The sequence below is a fragment of the Solanum dulcamara genome, chromosome 10, assembly GCF_947179165.1.
Source record: "Solanum dulcamara chromosome 10, daSolDulc1.2, whole genome shotgun sequence".
NCBI classification, from domain to species: Eukaryota; Viridiplantae; Streptophyta; class Magnoliopsida; order Solanales; family Solanaceae; genus Solanum; species Solanum dulcamara.
In genome coordinates this window covers 5,091,898-5,106,474 of record NC_077246.1, presented here as the reverse complement: position 1 = coordinate 5,106,474, position 14,577 = coordinate 5,091,898, and the positions used below count along the sequence as shown (strand labels likewise).

The 14,577-nt window shown below is 35.6% G+C and overlaps 1 protein-coding gene and 1 pseudogene across 1 annotated transcript; one reads left to right on the top strand and one right to left on the bottom strand.

Annotated features, from left to right (window-relative positions):
* Positions 1 to 251: 251 nt before the first annotated feature.
* Positions 252 to 6,327, top strand: LOC129871014 (L-type lectin-domain containing receptor kinase VII.1-like; annotated as a pseudogene).
* A 294-nt stretch (positions 6,328 to 6,621) lies between these two features.
* LOC129871643 (protein TPX2-like) lies at positions 6,622 to 13,234 on the bottom strand. The gene is made up of 20 exons (XM_055946598.1): positions 12,906 to 13,234; positions 10,701 to 10,791; positions 10,372 to 10,462; positions 10,251 to 10,281; positions 9,984 to 10,161; positions 9,787 to 9,883; positions 9,570 to 9,683; positions 9,368 to 9,481; positions 9,116 to 9,292; positions 8,912 to 8,977; positions 8,743 to 8,820; positions 8,496 to 8,654; positions 8,264 to 8,395; positions 8,102 to 8,182; positions 7,897 to 8,016; positions 7,647 to 7,813; positions 7,456 to 7,564; positions 7,321 to 7,380; positions 7,134 to 7,228; positions 6,622 to 7,032 (listed from the first exon to the last, which is right to left on the bottom strand). Exons 1-20 carry the CDS (start codon positions 13,057 to 13,059, stop codon positions 6,909 to 6,911), a joined length of 2,238 nt encoding a protein of 745 aa, XP_055802573.1. The 5' UTR covers positions 13,060 to 13,234; the 3' UTR covers positions 6,622 to 6,908.
* Positions 13,235 to 14,577: the final 1,343 nt, after the last annotated feature.

The window sequence follows — 14,577 nt, the reverse complement described above, 5'->3', positions numbered from 1 at the left end:
AACAGGCTATGTTTTTTGTATTGGTGGTTATGCTATCAGCTGGAAAGATACATTACAACATGTAGTAGATTTATCTATTACCAAAGCAGAATATATGGCAGTGACTAAGGCGATCAAAGAAGCCTTATCTTTCACGTGGACAAACCGTCTCTTGCCAGAATAGGGGTCTATTTGCAGAACTCAGCTTACACCAAGGTGGTATTATTATTTTTTGTGATAGTCAAAGTATCATTCACTTGACTAAAGATCAAATGTATCATGAGAGGACGAAGCATATTGATAACAAGTATCACTTCATTCGAGAAACTTTTGCTGAAGGAAAGGTCTCTGTTCAAAAGATTAACACTAGAGACAACCGTGATGACATGTTCACGAAACCTCTTCCAGTCAGTAAGTTTAAGCTCTGCTTGAACTTGATTAGCGTTTATCAAGAATAATTTAGCCCATATGGGCTTTTTCAAAGAGGATGGAATAAATTTACTATATTCGCCAAACTCAGGCCAAGGTGGAGATTTATAATGTGACATTTGTTTGTCAAAGATTTGAAAGCCATAAATGTTGAAATTTGGCAATCATATTTGTCAAAGATTTGGTATACTTGATAAGATTTATATTTGGCAACCATATTTGTCAAAGATTTAGTATACTTGATAAGGTTCACATTTGGAAACCATTAATGTCAAAGGTTTGGTAGCCACAATATTTGATATATTCACACTAAGATGTTGAATTTTTATATCTTCAAATGATATCATCCATGACATCAAGCAACATTTTCCCTATAAATAAGGAAGTTGGCCATTAGTTGAAACACACCTTGAAGCATATGAAAACATTTCATTGCTTTCTTTCTTTGTATTTTCATTAAGAGTTATTTTGTAAGAGAGTTAGTGTTGGAAAACACTTGTGTGAACTCTTTCTTTGGAGTGATATTGTGAGGTTATTCTCTTGGGGTATTTGGGATTAATTAGAGTATTTACTCTAATTTTGTACTCTCTTTTGTAATCTTGTTGTTATAGTAAAATCCTGCTCTCCGCCTGTGGACTTGGTCACACCTATCGAACCACATAAAATTTGTGTCTTCTTTATTTGTTTTTACTTTCGTTATTATCAAATTACTATTTTTATTATAACATTATTTCGCTAAATTCTGCATTACCCGAGTTCTCGATCCTAACACTATATATAAATACTGGTTTATCAAAAATACAGAAGAAAAACAGTTTGAATTGTTGATTAATCATAGAGATGATTTGACCAAGTATATATGTATTTATATTTCCACATTTTCTACTAGTTGCCATAATTGAGAATGAAGCAACACCTAAAAACTCTTGTTGATCTCTACCTGTTGTTTTCTAGTATTCAATCAGTTTTAGCAATTGATTTTGTGTTGAATGTTTTTTTTACCATCAGATATATCAACATATGGTCGATACAGTGTACTTGGATCTAGAATACTCAGTCTTACAACTTATTCATCAACACCTATATATGTGTATACCCTTCAAAGATTGTCACAAAGAAAATAAATTCATCTCTTCCCTTTTCAACATCTTTCATATTTCCAAGTACTACGACAAAAACAGCTTTTAGCAGCAATAAATATGCACATTAATAAAGAGTGCTAAAACTTTTACCGACATTAGTTAATTTTCATTAGATTCAATATCGCTATAAGCTTTAGCGACATTTACAAAGAGTGTTAATTGCTTCTAAAAAGATATTTTTAGTGGCAATTAAGCTATTTCCATCAATTAATTATTGCTAAAGATCATTTTTGGTGTAGGAAATACCATGGAGCTATCAAGATTTGACATGGTTTTCTTGTTTGTCCCACACCTATAAGGTACTAGTAGTAATGATCATGACACTTCTTATCTGAATAACAATGCATTCAGGATTGAGTTTAATGACATATATGATATTAGCAATGTAAAAATATATTCATGTCAATTCATCAATGCTTGGTCATGAAGCAGGATATTGGAATGAAGAGTCGTCTTTCGAGACTTTAAAGTTGAATGATGGAAGAAACTATTAAGTTTGAATTGATTATGTGGATTTCCATATTAATTTGAATATGGCACCATTTGGTATGAAAAGGCCTTATAAAGTGTCACGCTCCGGGAGGGTACCCTAGACGTGGCAGGTACTTAGAAATCATTACTGACTCCCAAGCGAATCACTTGACCTGATCACACATCCGTTCATTCATTCAATTAGCGGAAGACTTAAAATAAAGAGATAATTAGATGGGCAATTCCAATCAACAATCTAGATCAAGGAAGAAAGGCCATGGGCCAATAAATCAAGCTCCAATCTATGTCATTAAATAGTCTGACAAGAACAATTCAAGAAAATAAAATACTTAATCGACCCATCACTATCTAGTCTATGAAGCCTCTATCACTACTATCTAATTGGGCCAATGACAGGTTCATGGCTACCTCAAATAAGAATGAAAAGGCTAAACTCAATGCAAGAATAACATAAGTGGTATCCTCCGAATGTAAGGGAGGACTCACTAATAAGCTGAGTGTGAACAGATCCTCAATGGTGCGCCTATTGCTGATCTCTTAAACCTGTCTCTGCATCATGAAATGATGCAGTTCCAAATGGATGTCAGTACGTGAAATGTACGAGTATGTAATATGGCAGAATGAAACATACATCAAGGTAGAATAATATCAGTTTAGATATCTCAAATCAAAAATATAAGAGAGACTCAATCAAGGTGTCATAAGTCTAAAGTAAGAATACAGTTTAGACAGAGACCAATCATATACAATCCAATCATGTACAATTCAATTCAATCCAATCACATACCATCCAATCCAATCCAATCATATACAATCAAATCTAATCCAATAAAGTCAAAGAACTCAACTCAATAGATGTGCAAATTAGAATTTAGCAATGTTTTACAATTCTCAATCATCTACAATCTCAATCAAACCAATCATATCATGTACAATCCACTCAATTTGGGAGTTTCTCTAACCGACAACCATCACCTATGAGTCAGTGATGTACAACAAGCCAAAGTTGTTGCCACATCCGTCCATACTTTGCCAGGGTATGAATGAATCAACCAATCATAGATCCAATAATCAATCAAGTTCTATCATGTTAGAACAATAAAATAGGAAACATCCGACTTTAATAGTTCAATCATTTCCTACGTTGGCTACGTAGTTTATGGGATTCGAGTAGGGACTATACTCTTACCCAATTTGGTTCTCAATACTCCTTCCAAGACTCAATATGGTCATATCTATGAAGTGAGTAAAATACTCAAAATACGCATTTAGTCTCTTTTGGACTTAGTTCAAATCAACTTATTTAGTCTCATTGGACTCTTTTCAAAACTCAATCAATCTGGTCTCATTTGACCTTCTTTCAAAACTCAATCAATTTCAATCATCACTTCATTCAATTAGGCAATTGTTTCAAGACTCATTCATGACTCATCAGGACTCCAAATCAACAATTGTTAATGTTTACATGTTTTCAACTCAATCATGCAGTAAATATTAAATGGATTTAAAACATAATTTTCACTCCCCAACTCAACTCAAAATAGACGTTTAAATGTAAAAATACTCAACTCGTTTATATTCAAAATACTCATGCTCAAAATAATAATTAAGAGATTTCTCAAACTCAAATCATTTTTAAACTCTTTCTAAATCAAAGATGAAAACAATCATTCTTTAAACTCAAAATGGTGCATAAATAATTTATGCAAAAACGTTCACAAATTATTTTTTTAAAACTCCTTCTCAAACAATCATTTATACTCAAGATCCTCATATGACTCCAATCAAATCAAATTATGCAAATCATATCATGTAGTCACATTAGACTCCAATCCATTACATCTCAAAACCTCATCATCACCATTACATCTTCATCAACCATTTCACTTTTTAAAGATGAACATCATTCTCATCATCATTAAACATCTTGCTACAAAATCCTTATTTAATTCTATGTTTAATTTATAGAGACACAAAGGACATTCTAGCTCCACCAAAGTTTCATTCCTATTTATGTCATTCACATTCATAGCTATTCCACTTCATTCTTTTCATTCCAATCAATACATATACATAATCATTTGCAGTCAATATGTAGCTACGGTTTATGAAATAAAATATGAAAAGTAATTATTCAAAATTCAAGTCGTGAAAATCATCAATCATCTAATAGTATGTAAAAATATTCTAGGGTTGAGGAAAAATTCAAGAAAACATTCATAGAAGGTTCAAGTCTTTCACAATTTCCATCCAACACATCTATGGGGCATATGGAAGAACTCAATCCATATTTTAGGTTAGCCTTACATACTTGGAATGAAGATTATCTCACCAAAAACCAAGGATATGGCTTGAAGATCTTAAATCCAAATCTTCTTCTCCTTCCTAGTCTCTTCTCTCAAATCTCCTAAGGTGAAGGAGAGGAAAACTCTTTGGATATTATGAGGGAACTGATTTTTTTGGTCCCAAAATGGCTAGGGTTAAGCTTTGGGAAAGGTGGGGAAAAACCAAAAAGTCCCTCCCAAAAATATGAAAACTGGTAGAATTTGAACTAAGTTGGAACAGGTCCGCGTTGCGTACTTGTTCCCCCATAGTTCAATTTTTTTCAAAATTTCAAGTTGAAGCAAAAACTGGCCAAGTCCGCGACGCAGACTTGGCGCGCACCCTTCTGGTTAAGAGAACCTAACTTTTTATTCGAATTCCAAAAATTGCAATCTTGGTGGCATTGGAAAGAAGACTCAAATACCTTTAATTTGATAAGTCATGTGCCACCCAATTCATTATATTTTAGGAGATATGGTCATTTGAAGTTGACCCTTCTACGGTCTCATACAAAAACTTAGTCGATAGAAATTCTTTGGGCTTGACTTGGTTTTAGAGATCCATTATGACCCTAAACCATATCTAATACTCTTAAAATACTTAGTAATTGATCCTAACTCATATATACAATTAAAATTCATTCAGTTCAAGTCTATACACATATGAAGAATGGTTCGCGTCTTGGCGGAAAAAATTTGGGGTGTTACAGAAAGCTTTGTTGGATTTTTCTCTGAATCTTTCTCAAGTTTTTCAGGATGAGATGTATGTTGGATTCTCAGCTGTATCCTCAAGAGAAGGTATAGTTCAAGGTCACCAGATCTTATCTTGGAGTTTTAGTAACTCGAATTTATAGATAGGTGATGCTTTGATCACTCATGGTTTACCTTCATTTGAGCTTTCTAATAGTAAAGATGATATTCCATTTTACGGATCGATGGGATTCATTGCAGGTATGACAATTTCATTCATCTTTATTGTTGTCATGGTCATTTCATTGTTTTTGATTAAGAGAAATAGGACAATGAAAAGGGAAAGATCAAAGGATAATATAGAAGATTGGGAACTGGAATATTGGGCATATAGGATTAGTTATCAAGTAATTGAAGCTGCAATAAAGGTTTTTTCTGATGAAAATGTGATTGGGATGGGAGGTAATGGGAAGGTTTATAAAGTGGTTTTAGCTGATGGTTCAGAGGTTGCAGTAAAGCGCATTCATGAAAACAGCGAAGGGGAAAGGCAATTCTTGGCTGAGATTTCAATCTTGGTAGGCTAAAGCACCGAAATTTAGTGGCGTTAAGAGGCTGGTGCAAGATAGGCAGAGGAAGCCTGATTTGGTTTATGATTATATGGAAAATGGGAGCTTGGATAAAAGGCTGTATGAATGTGATGTGAGAAATTACATGTTGAGCTTTGAAGCCAGAATCAACATTTTGAAAGATGTGGCTCAGGGATTCTATATTGCATGAAGAGTGGGAGGCAAAAGTGTTGCATAGGGACATTAAGGCTAGCAATGTTTTACTGCTAACACTACTCGAGTTGTTGGCACTGTGGGTTACTTGTCGCCAGAGTGTGCCAAGACTGGCCATGCCTCAACGCAAACTGATGTTTTGGTTATGGAGTTCTAATATTGGAGGTGATGTGTGGAAGGAGGCCAATAGAGGAAGGCAAGCCCCCTATAGTGGATTGGCTGTGGGAACTAATGAAACGAGGCGAATTGAGTAATGCCTTTGATAATCAACTAAGGACTGATCAAGGATTCAATGAAGAGGTAGCCTTAAGGGTACTGCAATTAGGCATGATATGCGCGAGCTTAGACCCCAAAGCTAGGCAAACCATGAGACAAGTGGTGAAATTCTTCGAAAAGAACTGTGAGGTTGATGAATATGAAACTGAGGATATAGATGTTTACCTTAGATCTAATACTATGTTTTCCAATTATTGTTCTTCCATATTTCTTCAATAAATTCTCTTTTAGAGGATAGGTGAATTTAACATCTCTCTGGTTTAAGTGATATGGCATATTAGAAGAAATAATCATGGTATAAGTTATACATTAATTCATGTCATTGCATGTCAAATAACATGTCATTGCAATCAGGACTGGATTTTGGACATGAGAATAATAAGATTTTGTAACTTGTATGAAATTATTAAAATCAGATTGTAGGTTAATGTATATTTCTGCTGAAATGATAATGCCACATTTCCTTAATAAGCTCCCTTGCTTGAACAGAATCCCCTGATAAAAGATTGAATATGGCAGTCATGATGAGTCATGAACATATGTTTTAATAGTCGAAAGCGGATACATGATAGATCAAATCATATATAACTCATTGGTTCTATTTGTCATTTTTAATTATGCTAAACTAACTGAATAGGTGTGAGCTCTATTATTACAAAACTGTTACTTACACACATGATTAATGCTAAAACAAAGTTTTGCAGTGCTGTCCTTCCTATTATCTCCATGAGGGAGGAGGAGGGGGGTTCAAGCATTCTTGAACAATCATCATCTCTCCGGTTTTGAATTGATCTCACAAATCACCTCATTTGAGAGGCAGCAGCACTAGAAACTGCTGCATAGGGGCAAAGCATTTTCCTCCTCTCTTTCCTTTTAATAACCTGTAGCTTGGGGGAGCTTGGTCTTGTCACGTGTTTGGAAGACCTGTTGTATATAGATTTAAATGTCGTCTTAGTACGAGGAAGACAAGTAAATATAAGATAGAAGAAGAAACAACCAAAAAATCCAATATGCTTTTTACATACTTTTGAGGTAGGAAAGGATGATCAAAATTAGGCACAGGTCTTGCATGCGGTACCAAAGTTCTCCTTAGTTGTTTCAAGGTCTTCTCCTCTTCCATCTAACCATTCCGGAAATTATAATTAGTCTACAAACTTTTTAATGAAAATATCTATGAATATGAATAGTGTACTTGATTATATGGTCCCATACCATTCTTGCACATTCTGCCTCCTCCTGGTACCTCTTATACATCATTTCTTTCTCCTTAATCTGCACAGCAACTTATAAGGTGAGTGCAAGAGCCATACGAAAGCCTAAGAACGCGCATAAATGGGAAAAAGCTACCTTCTTATCAAATTCAGCTCTGTCAACAGCGCGGTGATTTACATGTAGATTGAATTCCTGAACCTCAGTGAACGGTTTCCGTTCTTTCTCAGGAACTGGAATTGGATCCCTGCATTATAAGGTAGAAAATATTAGCCATCTTTCAGTATTACCAAAAGGAAAGTAGAAGACTTATTCCTCAAAGTTCTTACTCAATCAAGATTGGTTGTGCCTTAAATAATCTCATCTTAGCTTCTTCCTCCTCCAATCTCTTCCTTTCTTCCATTTCCCTTCTCATCTCCTCTTCATGCCTAATGAGACTTTCAAGTTCGAAAGGCTCTGTCTTTGTGCATGGTTTGGGCTCTGGTTTTGGTGGGATCTGGCAAGATAATATGTTAAAATGAGCAAAGTTATGTTTTATTTTGTCCTATCAATCAACGGTATTGGTACAGAAATTCATACCACAGGATAATCAGTGGTATAAGGATACGGAGTTGCTTTGGGATTTCTGGACCTCTCTTCATCCATCTGTTTCTGTAGAAGTTCAGAGAACAACTTCCTCTCTTTCTCAACTCCTCGTTCCTAAATTCCGGAAAAAGCCAAGTCAGGACTGAACTATATTTTCAGCTTAGAACAAAACCAAGATGTAGAACTGCCTGATTTGTACCTCAGTGTGTAGATGAAAGGGATTTGGTATAGTGTTTCTGAGGATAGTCTTGTCATTTTGAGGTTGAGAATACAAGGAAAGCTGGAAAAACATGAAGCATATGATGAGAAGGTGGCGCGATAGGACGACAATAAGAGAAAAGAGTAAGAAATATGATTGAACCTTGTCAAACAGATCATCAAAGTTAGCGTGAGGCGGAATCCTTTCATCTGTGGCAAAGTGAAATTCCTGAGGCAAAGTCACCTGCCTCTTTGTGTTGCAGAACATTCCCAAATCTCCTTTACTTTCAAGAATCTACAAGTTGAAAAAATTAAGAGGATAAATTTAGAATGCAGTAAGAGAGTTAAATATCATTGATCACCAGAATACAGCAGGCGATGGCAAATGTTGTTACCTTCTTATTCAAAGGCCTTGCCCTGAACTTTGGCGCTTTTTCAAGTTCTTCCTTTTCCAGTTCTTCTGTGCTTTTGGCAATTGGAGGTCGTGCTCTTAGTGATGTTTTTAGAACAGGTGATTTAGGTGCTGTAAGATGCGGCCGCCACTGATGATGACTCTGAGATGAAATGAATTTATTTTCAATCAGTAATTAGAGCAAGTAATTGTGTTCATTGAGTTATTATTACAGGCAGCACGTGTAGTACCTGAGAAGATTCTATAGATTGAACTGAAGTTGCATCCGCGTTCTTATTGGCCCTTGCCATTGTTTCCAAGTGAAACTCCTGCACAAAAAAAGATATTAAACAGACTATCCTGGTACGCAAACTTTGCTCTCAGTTCTTTTGATTTTCTTTTGGAATCACTATACCATACCTTAAATTCTGGAAGTTGGGGTGTACTTTTAGGTAATAATAACGGTCGAGTTGGTGCTTCCAAAATCTGTTATCAAATGTACAACAAAACAACGTTGGATGGTACACGATCATAGGAAAAGATTAAAAAATTGAAAGGCCGTGCTTGTAGAGTTAGAGAGTTACCAAAATTAATTGCCAAATACAATGTGTAACATGAGCCTACCTTTTTGTCAACTGGGTGAGCCTTAAACTTGGGAATTTTGGCCATCATTTCTTCCTCAAGCTCAGCTGAACTTTTCACCCTTGTTGGACGGACACGTTGAGCTGTTTCAAATTCGGGTTCTTTAGGCCTGGTTAATGTAAGTTTCGGCTTTCTCTGTGCTCGTCCAGTCGGATCACCCTGAGAAATGAATGTACTTCAAAAATAATGTCTAGGGAATCTGATCAATATTACTAGTAAAGTACCAATACTTACATTTGAAGTAGAATTGCTCGTGCAAGGCAGTGATTTTTCCCTTGTGCCAGATTGGAATTTCTTTATCATTTCGGCTGTTGAAACGAACGGGGAAACAAGTGGACTAACATACATCTGCACAATACATAGAGTTTAAGTTAGATTCAGAATATTCAAGTTAACATGTATTAGAAAGTGCAAGAAAAAGGAGTCATGATTTTACCTTTCTCTCCTCTTTTCGAGTTTTAGCTGCAGATGAGAACAACTTAGAGCTGCTATTAGTTACCCCAAGTCTTGTTTTGTGTGGCAAATGTTGAGGAGGTTTGATATCAAGAATCTAGCAGTTTGGAAAGAAAGAAAAAGCAAGTTCATCAGATTAAGTAACATGAAATATTCTGCATAATGCACATCCAGAGAAGATTTAGAGAGGAGAGACTTACCTTCCTAGATTTTCCCTCGCCTAGTTTTTGTCTCTTTACTGCTTGGTTTTCTTGTGCGAAATTTGGAGTTCCAACATCACATTTCTTGATTGCTTGTCTGTGCAGAAGCAAATGAAATTCACTTACTTTTTTGGGACAAAAGATTTTTAGGGACCAAAGAACAGCTAGAGCATTAAGAAAATCTAAATGCCACTTACTTTCTAACAGTAGCTTCATTATTGCTCGTCAGACGCGACTGGTGTGGTTGAGTTTTTGACTTTAATGCTGAAGGGTTTCTAAGTATGCTCGCAATCTTTTTCGCTGTTTGTTGCCTCTTGGAGTTAGTCTTCCGAGAGTCGTTCTTCTGAGATGTTGTTGGTCCGGGTGTGCAAGTTTCTGTTACATGAAGGTCCTAAATTAGAATCTTTATCAGCCTATTCATTCTAAGGATCAAGGATAGGAAGGATTCCCATGGTACAACTAACCTTGGACAGTAGACTGCTTCTCTTCAGATTCCTGGAAGATTATAAAGACACAATAAGATACAGAGTTCAAAACGCGCAAAAGGGTGCTTCTGCTCTACAAGTTATGGAACGTGGCACGTACCGGATTAGGAAGACTGGTACCAGACTCTGGTATGATTAAAATTGGCGTTACCTCATCTTTACTTTTAGAAGAAGTGAGCTCAGCAGCAGGCCTATTTTCAGACAGTAATGTCAGTACATTCACACCAGTAAGAACCTATGTTGCTCGGACTCTTTAAAAATGCAAGTCAGGTTTGTGGGCAATCCTCGAAAAGTAGTGAATTTTGGAGGATCGGACACAGATTCAAGAGCATTTTTGGAGACTCCAAGAGCAACATAGGTAAACTAAGAACATAGTCCCAAATGAGATCAGAATTCAGGAACTTTTTGCAATACAATGTAGTAACAGACCTTGTATTATCCTGCAACTCCTCAGCATCGTTGAAGTCACATAGGCTCTCAAGTTGACCCACTCTACCAGTCTTGATTTTCGGCATAAAAGCTAGACAAATAGCCAAGAAGAAAAACAACATGTCATCCCAACATAAACAGATGAAACAGAAATACATAACCAACATATATATGCAACGAAACAGAAATATGCAATGGATAAACAAATGAAACAGAACTATCCCATGGATTCTTATACCAATGTTAAAATATTCTTTCAACAAATTGACACCCTCAAGTTTTTATCTCTTGAAGTATAATATATAGGCCTCTAAATTGTATGATGTTGTATTTGTACTCTTAGGGCTCGTTTGGTAGGAGGGTTGGGATAACTAATCCTAGGATTAATCTTGGGATGAGTTTATCCCATGTTTGGTTCGGATGAAATCGCGGGATAATTTATCCCGGGATTGGTTATTTTTATCCCCACATTAAGGGTAGGATATAAAATTTGGAATAACTAATCCCGGAATGACTTGTTCCCAACCAAACGAGACCATAAAGATGTTTTAGTTGTATCCCGAAAAAATATACAACAACAACAACAAACCCAGTATAGTCCCACCATGTGAGGTCTGGGGAGGGTAGAGTGTACGCAGACCTAACGCCTACCTTGAAAGATAGGACGTCTGTTTCCGAAAGACCTTCGGCTCAAGAGAGGAAAACAAAATAAAAGATCAAATAGGGACAAACATATCGAAAACAAGATGAAAACAAGAAATAGCAAAAGTGAGAAAGTTATGATAGAATAGTATGGAAAGAAAGAGGCATTTACTACTATAAATAAATAATATAATCAAAGTACAATAGCCCCGCACCTATAAACAGCAATACAATGCAGAAATCAAATGGCAATAAACATTGAGCAGAACTACAACTACTATGGTGTAAGAATAAGTCACCTAGCATTTTATCCTAATCTGTGTCCTCCACAAAAGAAATTATAGTGCGCTACTGCGCCTACTAATAGGGAAGAATAATGGGACTATTTACTAGCCTTCTACCCTAATATGGGTCCTCCACACCCTCCTATCTAAGGTCATGTCCTCGGTAAGTTGTAACTGCGCCATGTCCTGTCTAATTACCTCTCCCCAATATTTCTTCGGCCTACCCCTACCTCTTCTGAAACCATCCATGGCCAATCTCTCACACCTCTTCACTGGGGCATCTGCGTCTCTCCTCTTCACATGCCCAAACCATCTCAGTTGCATTTCCCGCATCTTGTCTTCCACCGAGGCCACTCCTATAATCATCCCTTTTTTAAAAGAATCTCCAGTTCCTATGTGCACCAGATACCTTCCAACATCAACTGAAGAACCAAGTTTGAAACTAAAAGGCCTAATCAGCCAAATGTTGTTCAATGGGGGATAGTATTCGGTCTTGGTTGGTTCCACCTATATGTAGGGTGATGACACGAGTAACTGTGGTGAATTCCAACTACACTAAACTACTTTTGTGTGTATTATAAGTTTTTCACAGTCAAGTCAAAATGTTCATTGATTGTAAGATCCGTATGCTGTATAAAGTAGAAGAAGACTATTTCAATGCATTTGACCACTAGCTGTTTAATTAGTTACAAGTAACCTGCATTATTACAGATTCCATTAAATGATCCCTAAAATTAACATCCAATTTACATCAAGATTCATACTCTGTATCCAACACTCTTCAACCATCAAAATTTTGGATTCAAATAATTATGGTCATATCCATAGAAATAATGCAATAAAATAAACAAGTAACTAAGTTTTGAAATAAGACGGAAAATGTTAGTTGCTCCATAGGTTGGCCACCTAGACTTTAGGATTCGATTTCCCTAGTCCCAACCCACCCACCCACCCAATAAAAAACCACAAAGGAGTAACTAAAATTTGAAGTAAGACGGAAAATCTTAGTGGCTCAGTTGGTTCGCAAATGTACTTTAACCTACTTGGTAAGGGTTCAATTCCTCTAATCCCCTCCCCATTTCCCCTTCTCCTACCCCCACCCAATCTTTTTTTTTTAAAAGAAGTTTGAAGTAAGGTTAAACATGATCAGAATTGAATTCCGACAAATTTAATTAAAGATTCCTCACTTATTAACTACCAAATTACAAGACAAACTTTCCCAGAACCCCAAATAGCGTAAAGTTTCATACTTTAGAAAGCAAAAAGAAAATTGACATACGAGAAGGAGCATAGCTTCTTGTAATCTGAAACCAAAGCTCAGCTTTCCGTGTTTCCTCTTGTGTTTCTTCATCAACAAAGTTATAAAATCTCGGCGCTGAGAACTCATACGCCTCGTCGATTACAAACGAATTCAGATCATCTGTTACTGACATTTTTCCTCCGATTTCGAATGAATTTTTCAGTCGTACGTTGAGAGAGATTTGTGGGTCTGAATTTGATCTTTGCAAGAAAGAAATTCTTAGGTTATTTCAGAGAGAAATGGAGTAGTAGAAAAGGGGTGTGAATATTGACGTTTGTGAATTTTTTTGTGTTCTAACGGTCGAATTTTATTTTTGAAAATGAGTTTTGGCAACTGCTGGCATTGTAACGGCTATAAATCCAGTTGTCAATAGGGCGACGTCGTTTTAGTTTATGATATATAAAAAAAAAACACTAAACTACATCAAATGAATTTTCTTGGGTTAATACATGAAAATTCTCTCAAATGTTAATGTTTATCAAAGTTTCATAAGTGAACTATTGAATAAAAATTACGTTAATATATAGAATAAAAATTGGAAAAATTATGCGGATAAGTAAATATATACTATTTAATTAATTAATATAGTTATAGTTTAATTAAATTACCATTCACCACTAACTTTCAATCATTATTACGTGGCCTACGTCCAAAATTTGTATATTCGGCTCCTACTTGTAGAAATCCAAAATTTGTATAATTCGATTCCTAATTGTATAAATTCAGAATTTTTATAATTATATAAATCTAGAATTTATATATGCTTACCCTAAGTTGTATATAATTATTATGTTGATACATTTAATTTGTATAAGTTCTAAAAATTTTCTAAATGTATAAATGTATAATTTGTATATACTTATCTTATTTATATATTTAACAGTGAATTATACAAACGGAAATACCCATAGCAAATAAAACTATAGCTACAACAACAACAACAACAACAACAACCCAGTGAAATCCCACACTGTTGGGGTCTGGGGAAGGTAGAGTGTACGCAGACCTGACTCCTACCAATGTAGGACGGCTGTTTCCGAAAGACCCTCGGCTTAATAAAAGCATAGAAAAAGGTCAGACAAGAATATTAGAGTAAATAAGTAAACAACGAAAATGGTCCAAACAATAGTATAATCAAAGCACAAAAAACAGTAGATATTATTATTGGATAATAACATAAATACCATAAATAACATACATCAGAGTACAAAGAATCATAGTGTGTTAGTACGCCTACGAATAAGGGAGAATAAAACCATTATGTACTAGCCTTCTACCCTAATGTGTGTCCTCCACACCCTCCTATCTAGGGTCATGTCCTCGGTAAGTCGTAAATGTGTCATGTCCTGTCTGATCACCTCTCACCAATATTTCTTCGGCGTACCCCTACCTCTTCATAACTATAGCTATGAAGCGTAATATATAGTAAATATTGAATCCTCTTTAACTTATTTATGTATATATTTAGGGTTTGTTTGGTGTGGTGGATAAGGCAAAATAATCTTGGGATAATTTTTTAGCACCCATCAATAGCTTGTTTGGTTACAAAGTGTGGATAATTTATCACAGGATTAATAATTATGACTGAAATAAGTTATCCCTACTTGTGGGTAGAATACTAATCCCGGGATAACTTATCTCGGGATAAAAA

Bases quoted from the DNA above. Each gene is read 5' to 3' on its own strand.
- LOC129871643 (XM_055946598.1), bottom strand. From the start codon at position 13,059: ATGTCAGTAACAGATGATCTGAATTCGTTTGTAATCGACGAGGCGTAT. The intron at 8,821-8,911 runs GTATGGTATAGT...TTTTTTGTGCAG, and splicing joins CCCAACTTCCAGAATTTAAG to GAGTTTCACTTGGAAACAAT. The intron at 7,814-7,896 runs GTATGAATTTCT...TTATCTTGCCAG, and splicing joins ATACCACTGATTATCCTGTG to ATCCCACCAAAACCAGAGCC.